At 40.9% G+C, this 21,255-nt stretch overlaps 2 protein-coding genes across 4 annotated transcripts in view; one reads left to right on the top strand and one right to left on the bottom strand.

Moving 5' to 3' along the window:
- Positions 1–21,255, top strand: part of TPD52L1 (TPD52 like 1) — a 327,044-nt gene that overhangs the window by 44,440 nt on the left and 261,349 nt on the right. For 2 of the 3 annotated variants that reach the window (XM_065734320.1, XM_065734312.1), the window contains one exon: positions 2,478–4,250. In XM_065734320.1, coding sequence (XP_065590392.1) covers positions 2,478–2,609 — 132 coding nt within the window. In that variant the 3' untranslated portion in view covers positions 2,610–4,250. Of the gene's footprint in view, positions 1–2,477; positions 4,251–21,255 lie in introns of those variants that run through there. The other variant, XR_010622068.1, reaches the window with a different exon arrangement.
- On the bottom strand, positions 6,646–15,435 carry HDDC2 (HD domain containing 2). Its single transcript, XM_065734329.1, has 6 exons — positions 15,347–15,435; positions 14,910–15,031; positions 13,764–13,866; positions 11,587–11,655; positions 7,918–8,056; positions 6,646–6,784 (listed from the first exon to the last, which is right to left on the bottom strand). The coding sequence occupies exons 1-6, from the start codon at positions 15,407–15,409 to the stop codon at positions 6,690–6,692; spliced, it is 591 nt and encodes a 196-aa protein (XP_065590401.1). The 5' UTR covers positions 15,410–15,435; the 3' UTR covers positions 6,646–6,689.

Here is a 21,255-nt window from a genome sequence, read left to right as displayed (position 1 = left end):
ATGAATTTATTCATCTTTTTATTTCCCACCACTCAATAGATAGAAGAAACCACATGGGAGAAGCACAGTGCTTTTTGAATCTACTTAGTAATTCAGTCATTAAAGCTACTCATGGGGCTTTTAGTCTCATCAGTATGTCTAGCTCCCAGCCTTGCTTTTGGCCTCCTGTAGTCTCCATGAAATCATTTGTCCTACAGCTACGGCCAACCTGAGAGGGACAGCTTTAAAGCCTTTTTGCCAAGACAAAAAGTAGAGTCAAAAGTCAGCGTCCACATCCCGTGCAATGTTACTTGTCCAGGTTGGTTTACTCTGACATTTTCTGACATATTTTGTCTGTATTCTCTTTCTCTCTGTAATTTCTTTGTGCAAATGTAGGAAAGGAGCTGCAGTTGTAGCCCTAGAGTGTCGCTAACACTGGCTGAGGGCAGCTGGGAATGTCTCAGCATAGTTCTTCCTTTTCCTTGACTCTTTTGAGTCTTGCAAGATTAGGAAGGCCTACTGGAGGAGAAGTATAGGCTGTCCCTTTGATTCTGGGGATCTGTTCTGACCTGAAAATACCGGTAAAGAATTTCCCTGAGATGCTTCTGACCAAAAAATAGCAGCAGCATTAGATTTTCTCATTTATTTACTTATTTTTTGTATTAGGTACAGAATCAGTGGTCCTGGAGTGTTCTATAGCCACAGAAAACTGATTTTCAGATTTCATTCATTTCAGAGTCAAATTGTAAATTAGATTTTGTTTGCTCTTGAGGTTGAATTTTGGTTAGCAGCTTTCTAAGGGAAATGTATTAGTTCATCTTCTCATGAAGATTGTCAGGCACGCAGATCCTATCTCTTAAACTCTTCTGAAAATGAGAATGTGGCTCAACTGTTCCCTGTATTCAATTACCAGAGACCTTGGCAGTAGCATTTAGTAAAGTGACTTGCATCATTCTTGTTTTCTTATGGAAGAGTAGGCAGATAAACAGACAGAAAATGGAACTGCATTTATGGATATGATTTTTATGAGCTTCAGTTAAGATGCAGCTTATCCAAATCATTTGAAATAGTGCAGCAGCAGTTTCTCCCTTACAGTCACTCTGATCAGTTTTAATCAAGTGTTCTTCTTGTAGAGACTTTTGTAATCCGGAAAAAGTCACAGGTTTTGTTGTGAAAGCTTAATAATAGCTTTACTAGGTAGCTGCTGCCTTTTCCTTGCAAGTTCTGGACCAACCAGCAAATAATATATAATTAATTATATATATATATAGTACTGTTACTTGCAAAAACTAGTGATAAACTGCTATCTTCTAGTAGGCTCTATTGACTTTCAGAATGGATACAGACTTTTATCCTGAGATAGGAACTTTAGTAAGTGTGACTCAAACTGTCAGAGCACACATCCAGCATTCTACTACCTTGTTTTATTGAAATTTCAAGCAAGCCAAGTTCCTTGCCTTCCTGTGCTTGCTGATGAAACAAAGGATTGTATAGGATTAACCCTTTAGAAACTTAGGACACAGTGTTCATTTGATTAAAATAATCTTCCTAAGCATTTGGTGACTGGCAGGCTGTAAAAATACCAGCTTTTCTTTAATTCCTCTTGCAGTTCAGGGATGGAGTAAAAAAGTTTTGCCCTATTTTCGGACTTGAATCAGCTTAAAGCAGGCGTATCAGCAAGGCAAGCCACAAAAGAATCTTTTCCTAGCAAGACTACCCTATCAAATCAGCTTTGTCTCCTCTTACGGTCTTAGCCATTTCCAAATCTTTAGATACAGCTTTTTTCCTTGATTAGGAAAACTCTATTCCGGACTATAAGTGATACTGCTTTTTAGTACTTACATTTACAAACTCAGCGAACTGTAGCTTTTTGAAAGTAGATGACTTGTAAGCAGTTTCATTACTGTAATTAGGTTTTTTTTTCTCCTAGGAAAATGCTGTGGGCAGTTTTACATATCAGTACTAGGTACCTGCAGGTATTGTAAGGGAGGCAAGTTGTTGGTCTGGTCACTTGGTTACAAAATTCCTTCTGTGTTCCAAAGTCACCCCAACGTTCATATGTCTGTAGAGAAGCTATGTTACTGTTGCTGGGGGATGGGCCACTTTGGCAAAAACACCAGCTCCTTTCAGTGCCCATCAGTTTGTGTAGAACTGGAAAAACAGAAACAAGCATGAGGTGCTCATGTAATGAACCACACTAAGTTCACTGACAGGATATATGATCCTAACTGGAGTCTGTCTAGAGTCTGTTCCTTTGAGTTTATTTTGAATTCCACAGGCAGGTTGATGATTCTGATGGAGAAGTTTATAAACTGGAGAAGGGGATGCTTTATTTGATGTTTTGTGTAGGTTTTGATGGTCAAAAACAAACAGCACCACCACGCTCTGCCTGCTTTGAACAGATCTTGGCTCTCTGTGGCCATGGGATGGAACACAAATGGGACTTGCTACAGTGTGAGTAGAGGAACTTGCTGTTCTCTTTCTTTGCCTTGTTTCAGACCAAGGTTGGTGGGACAAGCCACACTGGGGGCAGTTTTGAAGAAGTTCTCAGCTCCACAGCCCATGCCAGCGCCCAGAGCTCTCTGGCTGGCACCCGACTTCCTGAGAGTGAAGAAGAGCTTCAGTGTTAAGCTAAGCTGAAGGCCTCGCTCAGAGACTTGCCCAGACCATGGTTTCTAAACCTCCCTCAACATGTGTAATGAAGTTTTGTGGGTTTTGGAAAATTGCCTCCCTGGCCTCGTGCTGGAGAAGTTTCCCCTCTGTATTTGCGTTTTGGATATGCCATTTTATCATCAGGTATTTTGTATGCTATAGGAACCACGTGCCAGTAAATGAGTCATAGCACTCTACATTCTGTAACGTTGTGACCAAAATAATTTTCATTTTCACCTAACTTCCCTCCAGAAATCGCCCCAGTCTCTCTTACTTCTTTCAGTTTAAAGTTTTCTATCCATTGGTTTCCAGCTCCTCTCAGTGCCACAGCAGACAGATGGACCTCGAGATTACTGCTGCCAGCAATAGTCCATGCACCAGCTGTCTACCAGCCATACCAGGTGCCCTTCAGTCAAGAGTGTCTGTACATGATTTATTTCCTAGTGAAATTAGAACAACTTATTGTCACCTAGGAAAAGCTTTTTTCTCCTTCACAGATACAGCATGGCATTGCCCTCCAGTTAGTCAGCAGAGTTAATGAGGTTAGGAAAAGACACTCGGTTATTCATATAGAAACTAAGCAGATCATGGCTGCTGATTTAAGCTGATCGTTGTAGCTGGAACAGCTTCAGTTTAAAAATACGTTCCATGGCTTGCTCTCTGTGGTTTGATAAGATTCAACAGCATAAGCTAATTAAAAAGGGAAGTGGAGCATGGGGGGGAACCTCCAATAAAGATTGCCTCCATATCTTCCCTTCAAAAAGAAGGGAAGGTAAATTATTTATGACTGAACAGTATGAGCGTCAGTCAAGATAGAGCCTTATGCGAAAGAATACAATTCCAACAATTGATTAAAGATGTGCCATAGGTTAGAGAGCTCAGTACACATTTCAGAGCTGCTTAGCTTGAATCTCATTTCTTATGCTACACACGAGTAGGTGCTTCTTGTTCCAAATGTTGACTTTTGTTCTGGGGCCCTGTACCTTACTTAATCATCGAGAGCCAGTCATCTCTCTGAGCTTCGATTCAGCATGTTTTCTTGCATCTTCTTAACATTTATTCGAGAAAAGAGCAGCGCACTCATGGCAGTATCTTGCTGTCTTAATGATCACTTGTCAGTCTGCGTGTTGCATTGCTCAGTTCACCAGACTGAGATGAGCACAACTTCATCTAAAGGATAAACAAAATGGAAAACAGTCTGGCTACTTTCAAAATGGATGCTTGTTTTGAGCTTAAGCCAAAGCTTCAGATCAGCGTTAGTGAGTTTGATGCTACAGACTGCTTAAAATCTTGTGAGGAAACTTGGCTTTAAGTGATTTTTTTTTCAATGTGGCTTTTGTTATAGTTTTGACAAAGTTAGAAATCGTTTAACTTCTGTCTGGTAGAACATTATGAACTTGGGCGTTTATCTCAAACGCCTTTTTAATATGATTTTTAGCATGGGAGCAAATTGAATTAGGTTTCTAGTACAATTATCCTGTGACAAGTTGCTAGCTTATTTTGCAGTAGTTTTGTGCATAGACATGAATTTATTTAAATAAAAATATTAATGGCCATTTAGTTTGTGTAAATGAAGTTATTGCTATTCTTATTAAGAATAAATCTCTCTTACTCTTTTACTCTGTGGTGTTTTCTCTTTAATTCCCTTTATTCACCAGCAATACTGCGTATCCCTGGAGTCACAGGAGGGTATTGAGGTATGCTGTCAGTGAGTCTATCATCTGCCATTTCTCTAGATTTTAAAATCTGTTTGCTCCCTTCCAGATCTGAAATTCCCCATGGAAAGCTGTGGCCCAGGTTTTGAACACTTTGCTGTTTGGATCTGCTCATATCATTTTTCTCCTTCAGAGAACGACTTGGGAGGAGGTGACTTCCTCTCTCCAGTCACACTCTGGATGTAGCACACGTTTCCTGTGCATGAACAGAACACTGAATACTGTATTAGGAATTCTGAAGACTCTGGCTGTTTTTTTTTTTACCTTTCTTCCAAGCCATCATCATGGCTCAAGCTTTGGATTGTATGTTCTTGTCCAGCCTCTTTCCCACTAATTCCTATTTCTATTAAAATGCAGTGCCCCAAACAGAACATTGAATAAAAGGGAATGTAATTTTACCTAAAGTACACGTTAGATGTATTTAAGCAAGACAAAATCTGACATGGCACACTCAAGCTATGTCTATTTCCCAGGGTAATAATTCCCTTTCCTGCAGCACTACACTGCTGACTGAGGCTCAGTGCTCAGTCCCCAGAACCCCGTCAGCATTGCGTTGCCAGGCAGGAAAACCTCTGTCTGCGTTGGAGGAACTGACGGTTCCTGCTGAGGCAGCACCTGCTGTGTGTTCTCATCAAACACCTTTTCAAGATCACTTTTCTGCTCAGTCACTATTGTTCTCGAGTCTACTCCCCAGTGCATCTGGAGCTCCTGTATGCTTGGCATTCAGTACAGCCCAATGAAGACTATGACTGTACGTACAAATGCTGGAGAATGGAAGGCCCTGCACAAAGCCCTGTAGGGTACATTCCTGCAGTGTGACAATCAACTATCAATAATGACTAATCAGTTGCCTGTTGCTCAGTAAAGCATACCTGTTCTTTCAGCACCTCCACGAGGCACTACCGCTGCCCTGGTGAGAGGTTCCCTGAGCAGAACAAGCATCTTGCACTTCCTCTGGCCTGTGGAGATGCTGGAGATTTTGCAAGCTGTGCAGGTTGCTTAAGGCAAAAGCTCCTGGCCCCTCAGTGAAGCAGTCTGTGTCTCTGCCAAAGGTACCAGCTGCACAACATGCTGCAAGCTCTCATCAGGCCCCCAAAGATTTGCATAAAGGGGACATCTCCTGTAGTCACAGCACCTGAAGACATGCACTCAGCTAACTTACCTGCCTTAAAAGGGGATTACAATTCAGTTTTATGCTGCCTCATCTGACATGAAGCTGAAGCTAGATAGAAAAAGATAGCTCCAAGTCTCTACCATGTGATTTTTCCAGGTGCAAACTCTCATTATCTATCTGGTAATTTGAACATCACCTCAAACTCCAGCTGTATGCCTGATGCAACAGTTAGTAACGCACACACTTGCCTTCTTTGGGCATTTAACACCACTACAGCTTTACCTGATAACCATCCAATCATAGAATGGGTTTGGGTTGGAAGAGACCTTAAAGAGCACCTCGTTCCAACCCCGCTGCTATAGGGAAGGACACCTCCCCTCTAGATCAGGCTGCATACTATGGTATCGTTACTTCTGTTAATAACTGTCATTTGTAGCAGAAACTTGAGCAGCTTGAACAAGGGAAGGTGAATTCTACACTGTAGTACAGACATTTGCATTAGACTGCACAGTCTCCAAAGGCCTTCCCAACCTCAGTTATTCTTCAGTTACTGATTCCATCCACAAATGTCTGTAATGTTGCTAAGGTTGCCAGTTTCATGTGAGGCATCAGGCATACAGGTCTTAACAAACCACAGCCCCACTCCTTGATACTACAAATCAACTGCATAAAGCAACGAATGAACAATTAACGTACTGAAATGTAAATTCATTGGATAACCATACTTTTATCCATCATTGCTTCCTCAAGATCACACACTTCACAAAAATGATGTCTCACTTCTGGAAGCTCTTGGCAAGCTTAGACAAACATGGTCTTGGCTTTTGTGTAGTACAGTGAACAGCTACAAACCCATCTGATACAGTGATGTGCCTAAATCCACACAGGAATACCTGCCCCAGTCAGTGCATTACACAAACAGATCTGTTTGCCATCAGATAAGTTTTGAACTTACTTACCTGACCTTTCCCAGAGGAGAGGTTTCTTGTGAGACTACATCCATGAAAGCTGATTAAAACAATACCAAAACTCTTCATTCTGAATATTTGGTCCTTAACACAATCTCTGAATTTCTCCCCCCATGCAAGCAGTCCCAAGATCTTCAGCAATGAATGCACAGGCATTAAAAAACCCAAACCTACTGGCAAAATTAGCAATGTTATGAGAGGAAAACAACACACAGTGTAAAACAAAAATATTTTAATGTAGTTACAGTGTTTAGGAACCACTCAGGAATGGGGATGACATGCAGCAGCTATTTTTTTATTCCTTTCTGTGTTAATCAGAGATACAAGCTGCAGTATTTCTGGATGAACAAACTTCCCTGCAAAACGAAAGAAAGAAGAAGTTAATTAAAATGTCTTCATTTTTTCTGGTGAGTGAAAGGCTGGCAACGAGAAGTCAGCAGTGCTTCAGGCTCAGAATGAATTCCAAGTTCTTGTTTTAAGAAAGACTAGTCCCAACGCATTCCAACTACAGAATAACTATTACAACTAGTTCTAAGTTTTTTTTTGTGCAAAAATGTCCATATCAACATTTTTGCTCTGTTAATACACTTAAGAGCAGAAAAATGGATGCACCTCAACCACAACAATCCAATGCTGCATATCCTGCTGTAGAAAACCATTCCAATTACTTAGGGAATATTCCCTAAGTTGTACTGAGACGCAAGCTTACAGTTTAAGTCACTGAAGTAACAAAGATGCTCCTTAGAAAATGAAGCTTCCCTGATGTTGAAATTACAGTATTTTCCAGAGAACTCATTATTTCCCTGAGGAGTCACGCAGGGACTTGTTGGGGTCACTGCCTTTGGCAATCACTGGTCCTCTCCATATACTTTTCTGTTCTACTTTTTCCAGGACAAAATGAGTTAAGAGTCTAGTCTTCTCCTGGCGTTCAAATCCCTTGCCAAAATTATGACGACAGCTATTATACCTATCTTTTAACTTTCATGGGAAGCAGTGGGATAAAAAAGCAGTACAAATGCATCTAAAACTTTCACTGGGATGTTTCCCACAGCTCCTATGGGGAGGTCACACAAGACCACAGCTGAGGTATGGATAACAAACCTAACTTACACAGTTCATGAAACACTAACAAAATAGGAACAATTCCTCTCAGAGAACCAGGGAAGACTGAAGTCTCTTTTACACCCTCCCCCCAATGATACATGTTTTAGTGTAATAAATGCTGAGTCTCTCTCTGGGACTGAAGTAATGTAAAGAGAACTGGTCATAAACGAGATTCAGGTTCAATACATACAGATAATGCAAGGTATTTGCACACTGCAGTATTTTCCCCAAAATACTTGGGGTATTTGAGTGATCAGTAGAATAGCTAGTCCTCACTCGCTCTATATACAGAAAAAAAGCCCATTTGTATAGTTCATGCACCAGAGGGAAAAAAAAACAACCACAACCAGAAAACCACAATAAGCTCACACACACAATGCCATACCAGCAGTTGAATCATAAAAATCCTGCAGTCTTCCAGGAGTGTTTTCCAGCTCTTCATACTCAAGCGCCTGCAGTATCATCTCACACTGATCCAACTGCTTCACAAACTTAGCTTCTGCAGTACACTGGTTTTCATATTCCTGAAGAGATTTGAAATTATTAGGGAAAAAAACAACAACAATGCAACGTTATTCTGAAATAGAATATTAGAAACTCTTCACCAATGTAGGATTTTCTTCATTAGTGCAATATTCACAACAATTAACTCTCACTCTTTTAAGAAAACTAGTCAGAGAAAACACTTAGATGCACGCTATATTTCTATTAAATGTATCAGGATTTAAGGACAAGAATTTGCCTGCATACTTCAGCTTCCATATGTACTGAAGTATTTTGCTGAATCAGGGACATGGAGACAGCCCTATGAGACACAGGACTACATTAACAGATTCCATTTAAGAACATTTTCTACATAAAGATTTTTTCACAGCTGACTAAGGCTATGAATTAACCACGGTGTGTGGCTATGAATTACCATTACCTATTTCTAAGGCCTATTTTGTACTTTTCTTCACCACTTGGTATTTTTGTAAGGAGCTGTTCTTCACGTTTTTCCTGTCACTTCCTCTCAATCTCTTTGGTCTGACCTGTCTGAGCTGTTGTCTTTATCTCTCTCCTACGAAATGGGGAAGGGAGTAATTTATGGGTTTCCTTCCCTCCAGACTATAAGGCCTTTAATCTCTCTGCTATCTTTATCCTCCCTCCATTCACTGTCAGTATATATTTGTGAGTCATTCATTTCTAGGCAACTTGAACAATTTTGCTGTCATTTACTCCATTGATGGTTGCAGATAGATTCACCTGTCTTTTCTAAATCTGCTGCATTGAATTTGATATCTCTTCAACTGGTTTTCTCCTGGCTTCAAAGCCAACTGCAGAAAAATGCTTCTTTCTTAGAATCACAGAATCATTAAGGTTGGAAAAGATCTCTAAGATCATCCAGTCTAACTGTCTACCGACCACCAATAAAGCCTGCTAAATCATGTCCCTAAGTATCACATCTCCATGTTTCTTGAACAACTACATGTGTGATGACTCCACCACCTCCCTGGGCAGCCTGTTCTGCACAAGTTATCATAACCTTGGTACCGTCAGCAGCTCTGACCCATTCCTCATTGCCATCACCAATGATCAGAGCAGAAGCTCCAACCCACACCAGGCCCAGCTGTGCTTTCAGATGCACACAGCCAGCTGTGCACAGCAGGTCCACAAACCAGAACTGTGCAAATGCCAGAAGGGGTTTTTCCTACTGACCAAAGAACATGGCAGGATGTTTTCATCACCTTGAGATAAGCCATAAAGATCCTAAGCTGCTATATGAATTCAGTCCACATCCTAAAGCAGAATCTTTTGTTTCTACAGCAAGAGAGAGGGATAAACTGATTAACAATAACCTCATTTTGCATCTTAGAAAGACAAGTGTGGCTGTCATTCATAGTTGTAAGATCCTGGTTTGTGAACCTGGTGCAGTCAAGCTCAGTTAATGTATGTGACATGGTCACTTGCTTCTCTGGTGTACTGCTAGGAGCCTGTTTGTTTTTAAAACTTATTACTTTACATTTGAAACTCAAAAATCCAGATTCTGATAGCCATATTCGATTCATGCACTACTCTATTTGACTTAAACGATGCGTTTCATTTTCAATATCACTTTTATCACTATTTACATCATCAATTTTGTTTGAACATTTTTTCCTTCTTTTCCTCCTTTCAAGCTGATCTCTGCCTTGTGTTTTAAATTGCTTAAAAATGCAGGTTATTTTCCTAGGAGAACTTATTTCTAGTCTTCTGGGGTTTTTTTGGCCACAGAAAAGAACGATTTTTTTTTTGGCATCATTACAAAAGACAACTTGAGGAGAAAGAGAAATATCACTGCTTGCAAAGCTCTGTCCCACCCCCAGCAATTATCTGGGAGCATAACCTTCTACTGATCACTGTGTCACGCAGCCCACCAGGTCTTATTCATACCTCAGCTTACATTGACCTCAAGAAACTTCATCTATTATACATGCAACTGTGCATAGTGCTTAAATAAACACTTACTTTTTCCTTCCCTCAGGTGTTCAAGAATGTGAAATAATAGCATACTTTGGAAAAGAGTAACAGGCCCTTCAAACACGAAAATAAAAAGAGCAGGGCAGATCTAAGCATACCAACTCATTTACTTCAATGTTTTTTCAAACACATTCTGAATTCAATCAAGAACTGAAAAGACACCACAGGCATCTCTTTGCTGCTTTCCTCACCACCCTACAGACTTGAGGACTGCCAACAGCTTAAGAGTAGTAGGGGAAGAGCCGAGGGCTGAGCAGTGCAGAAGAGCATGGGATAAGAGTCTCAGCAGATCTTCTCCCAGCCACTGTTCAGCTCTGGGCTGTAGCTTTCTTCACTCACTTAAAAAATAAAAAAAAAATAAAAAGCCCTTGTTAGCTAAAAGCAGCATATCACAGGCTTCTTATTTTCTATTCCGTTCTACTTAAAATAAGACTAAAAATCTAATATGCACATGCAGTCCCTCTAGGTTACCCTCACTGTTATGTAAGTTACATTGGAGACAAAACACCAATAAATTATCCTGAAGGTAGAGAACAAAAGATCAAAAGCATGTGTATGTTAAATTATGGCTACCACGAATGGTAGAAAGCTAAAAGGCTGAAGAACTGACTGCATACTGAAACAGCTCCTATACAATCAAAAACCTAAAGCTTATGAAAAACAGGCAGAAGAAATTCTGTAAGACTAAGCTTATCTGTCACAATACAACACCTCACGAAAGAAGAAGGAAGAGGTGTTTACTAAATAAATACACACAATTTATTTTCTAGATCTGGCTGCGCTGATTTATACCTTCTACCTTGAAAGATAGCACTGATGATGCAACCCCACTGCCCATCTTACCTATAGGAAGAACAGAACAAAGCAAACAGGGCTAGAACCAAGTGCAGAAACTGGCTGCTGATACCTGGAACTTAAATACAGTCCAAGTGGACAAGTAAGAGTGACACCATGAAATACAGTTTCAGGTTACGGAAGCTAAGAGACCTAACTCTGCAACACTGTTCTTTTGTCTGTACTTTAAGTTTAAATTAGAAGTTAAGTTCTGAATATTATAGTTTAATGGACTGCCCAGTAAAAAAAAAAAAAAAAAAGGAAGCTACATAAATTACTACTTGCATAAAAATCAGAAAGTTCTCCACGACAGTCAATAACCACTGGCTTTCCCTGTATTAAAAGACTATGGGCTGAAAACAGCCCAATGTCAACAACTGGCTTAGTGTGTTGTAAAAATTAAAAATAAAAAAAAGGAAAGACAGACAGACAGACAGAAAAAGAAAGAAAAGATTTTTATCCAAGAATGCTGGATGCAGAACATAAAACCTTCCTTCAGTTGTACAGACCAGGCTTCACTGGGAACTCTGAGAGGCAAAAACCTCCACTGAAGTTTGGAGTTCCTTTTAAGAAGAAATTCATAGGTGACCTTGATTCATACTGTCAGCTTCAGTTCTAAAGCAAATCTATCTACCTTCCTCGAGATCAAAGAATAGATGACACGGTTTCATAAGTAAACAGAAAGAGGCTCAACTTTAGCAAAGAATTGAAAGAAACTTACCTCCCAGAGTTCATAAATTTCTTTTTGGAGGTCCTCTGACAAAAGCTGGGTCAGTTGTCGCATAGCAGCCTGAAAAATAGAAGCCAGAGTACATTTTCATCTTCTGTTTTGAAGAATTAATTACTTGTTACTGAGTTTGTAGAAACATACACTATTTAATATACTTAAATGTGAGTAGGAACATGAAAGCCACCAGAAGAACAGCAGGACCACTTGGTATAGGACCTTTTCTGAGACTGCTTAAGTGAATCTAAAAGCAAAACAACCTATATGCTCATTCAGTATCTTAAAGAAGCCCAGAACAGAATAGGTAAGTCACGTACCAAGACATGCCACTGATTATCAGCTCTGCCTTCCTGATTTAACATGTAGAGACAACACTTGAACTAAGTTATAGGCACAGTTCATTAAGACAGTTTCAAAATTCAGACTCCTAGCCCTGACAAACAACAGAATCACAGGGGTTGGAAGGGACTTCTAGAGATCATCGAGTCCAAACTCTTTGCTAAAGCACAGGTAGGTTGCACAGGTAGGCATCCAGATAGGTCTTGAATATCTCCAAAGAAGGAGACTCTACAACCTCCCTAGGCAGCCTCTTCCAGTGCTGCCACCCTCACTGGAAATAAGGTCTTCCACATATTTGTGTGGAACTTCCTATGTTCCAGTTTTTGGACACTGCTCCTTGTCCTATCACGACATACCACTGGAAAGAACCTGGCCTCATCCAATTGCCACCCCCACTTTAGAAATTTATTAGATCAGGTTCTCTCTCAGTCTTCTCTCTAAGCTGTACACAGGTCTCTCAGCTTTTCCTAATAGAAGAGATGCTCCAGGCTCTTTATCATCTTCTTTGCTCTCTCCCAAACTCCAAACTCACAGCTAGTAAGGCTGAGGACAGCTAACTACTGTCAGATAGCTGATACAACGTAAGCCTTTTCATAACCCGTCTAATGCTCTGCAGCAATAAAGCACAGCACTGCCAGACTGAGATACCATCTGTTCAACAATAAAAATCATGGTAGAAGGTTTAACACAGTATCAAACCGATGGTATAATCAGTAAACAGAAATTGTTCAGCATGCTCTTTGTGTTCTCTCAGCTATATTCCTAGTAACACTTAGGGCTTCTGCTGCAACAATCAACATTACAGGCAAAGACAAAGGCTTTATACCATGTCTGTTCCTCCACTTGAAACACAAGATGCAGCTCACAATATGGCTGAGCTGAATCAGCTGTTCCCCATCACTGTGATACCTAACACTTAATGAACTAAATCAGTGGGCAAGCAGACCAACTTCAGAACCAGCAGAGCAAAGAGCACTCAACAGCAACAGTGTATTGATAATTCAGCTCTGCTTAATGCCTCATCCTGTTTACCAGAGTCAACAGAAAAGTATTGAGCAGATGCAAATACTGAAGAAAAAAAAAAAGAAACAAATTTAGGCATCAAATCATTTTTTTCTTGCCTAAATACAAATGAGAATTCCCTCTATGCAAATTTGACATCTGATCATGGGTGATGAAGCAATCTTTAGAGGTGAAAGGATTTTTTTTTTGTTCAGAGTAAGAACGCACTACATAAAGTACACTGCAAAAAAGAAATACCAAAACTGCAGGCTGTTAAGACAGTACTTCAAGAATGCTGAATACTGCTTTGATCTTTAAGTTCCACTTCCTTAGCAAAAAGCTTACTCTTGCAATTAGTCATAATGCCCAAGTTTTAAGCAGGTATGCATAAAAGTGAGGAAAAAAAAATCACTGCAACATTTTTTACACTTTTTGAAGCATTAACAGAATACAAAAAGGTAATTCCAAAGCATCATGCTGCCCTCTAGCTGTGACTGAAGGAATAATTTGCATTTTCTTAAAATAGATGAGAAATGTCAGGCCAAAGGTATGGATATGTACAAGGTCTCAAGGCTGGTCAAAAGAGCAAACTCAGGCTACCAAAAATCCAGCCAGGGCAGAAATAAGTGACTACAATTACGATTACTTCAAAAGTTTTCCTCCTCAGGAGGTTACACATTAAAAAAGTGTTGAAAAATTTGGTTGTTATAGCATACTTGTACAATGTCAGTGACAGCAACAGGTTGCTTAGAGGCTCTCTTCATTACCACCAGTTCATTTAAAACATGCCAAAGGCTTTGCAGATATGGTTTCACAGCTGTTGTCCATACCTCTTCTCTCCTGTGTTTCTCTTCTTTCGAAATGTTGTCTGCAGGAGCAATGTCTCCAACAATGCATTCAGCCATATCATGAACCAAAGCTAATCGTATGCATCTGACAAGAAGCAGTAACAGAATAATTAGTTTTTCAGAATTATAGATTATGTGTTCTTATTCATAAAGTTAAGAGGATGCACAACTTATTCCTTCACATATATATATTCTTTTTAATTTTACGTAGTATTTTTCATAGTATTTTGCTGAAGGAAGTGGATCACACTTAGACGTGCTTTAAATTCAAATTTGTAGCTACTGCTACTTGTATATAGAGATCTATGTATAAATGTAGCATGTACAAGAGCATACCATACAGAAGTAAGGTACTTTGCCACCACATCTCTCAAAGCCAAGCATACGAAGGCAACTATAGTGACAAAACAAGCTCACAGCTAAATAGCTATGTCAGTACATAACAAAATACTCAAAAAGTCCCTTCTATTTTCATCAGCTTGTGAAGTGACACACCAAACATGATCCTATACCAACCACTAAATCAGTACTGATGACACTCTCTCTTCTACACTGCATTATTGCAGAGAATCCTGATTGCTACTGAGTGCTAACTCAGTCTGTCCAAATTCACACAGTGTTATGTCTTTGCCTCTGCTGACTATTGCATCAAAGTGCTTTTAACCGAATGCCTTCAGCCTGCTTTCTTGTGGCTTGAGAGGCAGCCAGTACAGAGATGCAGCACTTTGATTTCAGTAGCAATAAGCTTTTGTCTCCTTCACCCCTACTGGTAAAACAACAACCTGCTCAGAAAATGGAGGGAAAAAAATCATAGAACCATTAAGATGGAAAAGAGCACTAAGATCATCCAGTCCAACCACCAAGCCATCCTCACCATACCCACTAACCATATCCCCCTGTGCCACATCCAAGCAGCTCCTGTGTACCTCCAGGGACAGTGACTCCACCACCACCACCCTGGGCAGCCAGTGCCAGAGCATTATAGCTCTTTTATAAGTTTTTCCAAAAAGATGTGAAGAAAGCATTCTGAACACCTTTAATGTGCCCCAAACACTCTTCCTCAGTGTGAGAATTGTTCCAAGCGCTGAGCACAGCTCAGGCGGTCACGATAACCTCAGGCAATCTCACCTGTCCTTGTTAAGGCTTTTGTCTTCGGTCACCAAGGCCATCATTGCCATCCTGTACATATGATCTGCCACGCTCTCTGGCTTCGCCACGTTCCTGTACACCCATCCCGTCCGCGGTACCCTCTGGATGAAGACAGCAAGGCAATCACTCAGATGTCGCAACCTTAGCTTCGGAAGCATCCCTCTTTAGAGGCGCCAGCAGACCCTCTGCTCACACATCTCAATGCTCCCGCAAAGCGGCGGCCGCAGCCGCTCTCCATCCCCGGGCAGGCGCCCACGCCTCGTGCCCACGCACACCGGGCCCCCAGGCCCCAGAGGCAGGCCCGTGTTCCGCACTGCTAAGGCCCCGCGTGGGCCCGGCCCGACGAGCCCGACTCCCAGCGAGTCCCCACGGCGGCCCCGCACCCCGTACCCCGCTCCCCGCGGCCGCACGCCCACCTTGAGCTGCCCCAGCAGCCGCAGGAAGGGCAGCATGCCGCCCCCGCCGGGCCCCGCCGCCATGCGCTACCGGCAGCCACCGCCCGCTTCCCCTCCCCCTCTTCCTCCTCCTCCTCCTCCTCCTCCTCCTCCTCCCGGCCCGGCCTCCCGCCGTGACACTGCGGCGCCGCCGCAGCTTGGGAGCCTGGTGGCAGGGCTTGCCCTCAAAGGCGGACCGCGGCCTGGAGCAGGGGAGGACTTACGGAGAGGCAGTGCTAGTTGCTAGAGCTGGAAGTAAGCTTGCCATTTGCAGTACATCAGCTGTGTGCTGTGGGTGCTGGACTCTAAATAATGATGTGACGTAAGCATACGTACTGTACTCGTGTAACTCCCTCTGTTGCAAGGAAAGAATTAGGAATGAACTAAATAACCACGCCAGTCAGTATGTTTTCTTCCGACTAAATTCTTCATGCTCCTAAAGCTTTTCTCTAAACCTAAACACTGCTACAAAGGTGGAGAAGTAGAAACTTGTCTGCTGTAGATAGGGACAGTGGCAAAAAAAAAAAATTGCTGCTGAGGCCTTCTCTGAGTAGCTCATAATTCATTTAAAACTGATCACACTGACGTCGTTCTTCTTTTGTAAACGGAGTAGGCTAATATGATTCAGAGAAAACAGAGTGGTGACCCCAGATGCTGCACCCACAGCTTTTAGTTTTGAGACTCCTGGAATCTGGCTACGGGTGCTCCTCATCACCTTCACAAGTTTAATACATAAAATACACTAAGTTCCTTTGCTATCTGTAGCTTTTCAGAGTGCATTGTGCTTCTTTGCTTGCTTGCCAGCTGAAATTACAGATAAAAGCTTAAATTAAATACTGTTTTCAGGGAACATCTGCTCCTTGTCAGATATCAATAGATAGCAAAGGTTTTTTTTATCTTTGCTCCTGTATATACTTCAGCACATTCCTGAATCAATAATAAAGCCCAAACACATTTTGGTGACCATTTAAAAACTACCTTGTCACAATAAGGAAGGATCACAGACCAGGAAAGTCATCGGCTTTCCATTTGTACGCGATCATAGAGATCCCACATAGTCTGGCCTCTCCCCACTGAATGCAGATCAGATTTGTTAGAGATTTGTCTCAAAAGCTTTCAAAACCACTCTAAGATAAAACTTGCATCTTTTCTCTGGGTTAACTGCCCTTCAAGTGAATCATGTCCTCCTTGGACCTCCCAAACCACTTCTGGCCATTGCTTGTTGCTCCATCGCCTACTACCGGGAGTTTGGTTCTACGGTATTTGTAAACTCCTTCAAGTAGCTGTAGGCTGCTACTCTGTGACCCCTTAAGTTCTTCAAGAGACAGTACAGAACCAGCTCCCTCATCCTCTGCATGAAGTGATTTAGATCTTGGTCATCTTGATAGACCTTCATAATATCTCTTGGACTGGGGAAGCACCAGCCTGGACTCTTGTATAGGCAAGGCTTCATTACCACATAGCAGAGAAGATCAGTAACTCTCCTCAGTTTGATGCCTATACTCCTAATGTAGGACGTCGTATGAGTTGTCGAGTTGGAGGTGGAAGCTGTTGCTCATATTAGACTTGGATTTCACATTAACCCAGGTTCTTTTCAGCAGAGTTGATTCCCAGTCCATATCTTTCATATCTGGTACCAAAGGAAGGGCTTATTCTGCCCTAAGCGCAGGGGTGTGCATTTCTCCTTGAACTTCTTAAAGGCTTTTGTCAGCCTAATCCTTAAGTTTCTCAAAGGCCCTCAGAACTGGAGCTCTACTGTTTAGTATGTCAGTGACTTACCTTAGTCTTATCTAAAAATAAACTGAGGGTACATCCTGACCAGGTTCTTGCTGACCGTAATGAACCACGTAGGCCTTGTATCACCCCCTAGAGAATTCAGCTTGTTGTAAGCCTTCAGCCAGATTATCAAGGATCAGTTGCTACCCACTGAGCCCAGCAGTCCAGACAGTTTTCCATGCATCTAATAGCCATGTTCATGTTATATTTCCTCAGCATGAGAGTGAAAATGCTGTGTGAAATGATTTCAAAAGTTGTACTGAAAGCAAAACCTGTTATATCCACTGTTTGTTCCTCCAGGTAGCCAGCTATTTCATCATAGGATGTAATCAGATTGGTGAAGTGTTATTTCTCCTTTATAAATTCATACCTGCTGTTCCAGATTGCCTTCTTGTCCCTCACAGGTCTCTTTCCACTAGAGCTTCATCAAATTTCTTTCTGTATCTTGCAGTCTTGGTGACTGCAAGCTGAATCTTTCTGGTTTCTGAACAGTTCTCAATTACCTTCTGACCTCAAGCAATCATAAAAATAATGAAGACTTCTATTTTAATTCTAAGCAAGGTGCTGTATCTAGTTCAACAGTTCTATTATTAAGGCTAGCTAATAGCAGATACTAAGATAATAGCCTTAACCCTCCCTATAGGTTTCTATTCAGTGTAGATTTTAGAGTATATAGCTCTTTAAACTGAGTAACTAATTGGCTTTTGCAGGATCTTTGACAATTCATTAACATTAATAAATCTTGTACAACATAGATAGAAGAGGCTTGGATTTCAATTTTGTAGTGTGATAATCTGTTTGCCACTGGTGTCCGTGAGACAAACTTTTGGAGCAAGTTCTTCTGTGACATTAATAAGGCTGGTTCACAATCCCCAACCCTGGCTCTCTGTTAAGTTTAGGGAATCAGATCAGATCAGGGGATCAGAATCAGCATGCTTGCATACCCAGTTTAGTTCTCTGTTGCACTTGAGATCTCCGGTCCGTTTGAAGCCTTTGGAGAATGACCATTGGCATCTGAAAGTAAAGAAACCTCGAGGTTACAGTACACTGAACATGGCAACATCATTTCCCATAATGATGGAGAGCAGTTTCTTAAGCATCAGCTAAACATAATGTCTTGGATTACTTTTTTCAAAGTGTAATCCATTTCTTTAAGTACATACATTAAAACATACTGTTTATGTGGATGAAATGTTAGCAAGGATGTCCCAAATCTCCCAGCAGGACATTAAGACGATGTTAAGGCTTAAGTCTCAGTCTTCCATCAGTATCAGATGGCAGTCTTTCCCCCATCTTTCTCTGCAACAGGTACAATTTGAAAGGAGAAATGCCTAATTGCCTTACTGCCTCTGAGTAAATTAGTATTTAGTAGCGAGAGATGGCGCACTTGGCCCACACATCTCTACTTCAACTGCATTTGCTGCTATCAAGTGCCTGGCCAAAAGTGTGCTTTAAAGTCTTTCAGAAAATAGCGCCAAGGAAAAGATATTTTACATGTGTTGCACTGTAGTACGAAAATCATCTCTACTTGCCACTAATGCCAGATGAATGGATACAGAATTTTTAGCCTCTTTTATGGTGGACCTTCATCACCTTGAGCTTTACTCGGTGTAATGCCAGTCACAGCAACTTGAAATTTTGTAATCTCTTGTGTGTTCTGCCAATATGGACTTGCAAAGCCTCACATTGCTGAAATACCTTGAGAAAACATAATTGATTGGATTCATTCTCTGACAGAAAAAAATAAGAAGTAAAAAAAGAAGTGTCGCTCACTAGAGGCAGTAGGATGATTGATTACGTATTACAGACCCAATAAACAGGAATAACAACCCTGATGTTTTATTTACGAGAAAAAATATTGACACACTTGCCAGACACTGCAAAAGATGATTCTGTTTCTCTAAATCATGTTATACCTTACTTTATATAAGACAATTTTAGTGATGATGTAGAAGTAGCTAGTGAAAATGTGTTGCCAGAATCCTCAGCAGTGACACAGTCGAGACCAAACAGATGTAGGAGAAATGCCTGTGTTCAGACTTCGTGGAGTTTTCATTCCAAATATGTGAATGAGAAGTACTGAATGCAGCTGAATGCGTGAGAGGCCTACAGATTGTCTTCCTTAATGAAAGCTGCTGCAGAGGTCAGTAGATACAACTCACCCTGTTTCACAAAGTAAGCACACCTGCTGAGTCTTACAGGATGTGTTAGGGTGTCATCTGCCTGCACCCTCACTCACACCTTCCTGAGGTGATCTTCACCATCATTTATGGAGTTCTCCCTGCTGTGGTTCTGCACTTCAGGGTGGGCTGTGCTCTGCCATCCACCCACAGTCGTGCAGAGCTGGGAACATTGCAGGCTGGAGTCAGCTATTGCCAGCATAGGTAACCTGTAGGACCACCACAAAACAGAGAAATGTTCTCCTCATTGCTGTTGCCTAATATCTTTAGGTTTTTGTGTTTTAAGAAAACATTTTCTGTCTGAATCCTTAAGACTAGCCTATCCTTGTGCAGAGGCATACAGATTTAACAGATCCAAAGAGGCAGGAGCAGAACTTTAGAAGAACACATTTAACAGAAGGGAAAAAAAAAAAAGTTAGTTTAAAAGCAGATCAATCCTATGAGAACAGAACATTTCAAATGTAGAAAGGCATCTGAATTAGAGGATTAGGTCACACCACCTGATTAACATCATTTGATCTTCAGCTATTGAAAAGCCACTGGGCTTCTCAGAGAGTGGAAGCATTCAAACCTTAAATGAAACCACAAGCCTGGCTTAGAAAAAAAAACTGCTAAACTGAAAACAACTTGCCTTGCTTCAGTAATTGTCTTTTTCTCTCTGCTGCTGGGGATGCATCCAAATTAGGCTTTAGAAATCCCCTGCATTTCAGCATAACAAAGAATGGAGGCAAAACTGAATGAGTGCACCTCAGATGCTACCTGAGAGAGGCATACAGCATGTGAAACTTGCCTTGCTCTGCCATATCATATTTATTTCTTTGTTTCAAGATAGAAGAAAGATACTCAAGGATCTCTTTTTTGTTTGTTTTCTTTGTAATACCTTCACCATTGTCTGCCTTTTAAATTGTTCTTAGGAGGGAAAAAAAATAAAGAAGCTCCCTCTGGACCACAAGACTCACTGAGAACCTGAGAGGTACCCACTGACAACATCTGATAAGAAAGAAGAGAGGGAGGGAGTTATAGTCACATTTGTTTATTTTCTAAAGTTGTATTTGTTTTAACTTGAATGATTAATAAACATGTCTAATGAAGTAAACTTTTGTTAAAGTTTAACTTTTGCTTTGGAGCCACTAGCAAAACCATAACAGACCAAACTTGATCTTCTGGAATTCTCTAAGGGAAAGCAAGATGAAAGGAACCTTTATATGATATAATTATGCCCTTTGACATTGAGAACACCAAGAGCAACGTGAAATCACATGTACAAAAAGAATCTGCTGGCTACCTCTCATTTCTTTTCTGTTAAAAAGCGTATGCTGTTTTCACTTATTATACTTCAATGAGTTTTGAGGGGATTTTTACAGTCCCTTGCTACTGTCAACAGTTAGTAAAGTAAATAGCAAGCAGATCAAAATTAAAGAATTTATTTCCTGTCTCTAATGTCCTGATGGTCACTTTGCTCAAAGGGCTTTTCAGTGATCTTTAGAAAAGTATTAACCAGTATACACAAGGATTATTTCTCTATTTTTTGTAATTAAAAAAAACCCAATCATTTAAGAGTTATAATATTATTGCAGTTGTTTTATCTGGAGCAAGACAATATTTATAAGTATGGAAAAGCAGTGAAGATTCTTCTTGGTTCCCATTTCCGAAGTCAAGCTTCTAGATACTGCACATCCATATAATGAGCATATAGATCCTGCTTAAAGTCTGCTTCATTTTCAGCAGTCTCACAATTGCCAGCCAAGTCAGGCTCTGCTTAGCTTTCTGAATCAGATGTGATCAGGCATGTAACAGTGTAAAGAAAAATAAACCCTCAAAGGCACTCTGAATTATAGTGTAATTTTTTTTTTTTCTGATGACATAGGAAAAAAAAACAAAATGGAAGTTTTATCACAGCTCTGCTTCCTGTTGAGATCCCCCACCCACCCTTAT

Source organism: Cyrtonyx montezumae, unplaced genomic scaffold (genome assembly GCF_038088225.1).
Source record: "Cyrtonyx montezumae isolate F1298 unplaced genomic scaffold, pur_monq_1.0 scaffold_0, whole genome shotgun sequence".
Classification (NCBI taxonomy): domain Eukaryota; kingdom Metazoa; phylum Chordata; class Aves; order Galliformes; family Odontophoridae; genus Cyrtonyx; species Cyrtonyx montezumae.
Note: the sequence above shows the minus strand (reverse complement) of the source record. Positions and strands in the feature narration are given on the sequence as shown.

What these genes read in the sequence shown, in the direction of transcription:
- HDDC2 (XM_065734329.1), bottom strand. Translation starts at nt 15,409, where the DNA reads ATGGCGGCGGGGCCCGGCGGGGGCGGCATGCTGCCCTTCCTGCGGCTG. An exon ending in AAAAGCCTTAACAAGGACAG is followed by an intron (nt 13,867 to 14,909) that starts GTGAGATTGCCT and finishes GCTTCTTGTCAG; the next exon opens with ATGCATACGATTAGCTTTGG. An exon ending in AAATTTATGAACTCTGGGAG is followed by an intron (nt 8,057 to 11,586) that starts GTAAGTTTCTTT and finishes AAATCTCTTCAG; the next exon opens with GAATATGAAAACCAGTGTAC.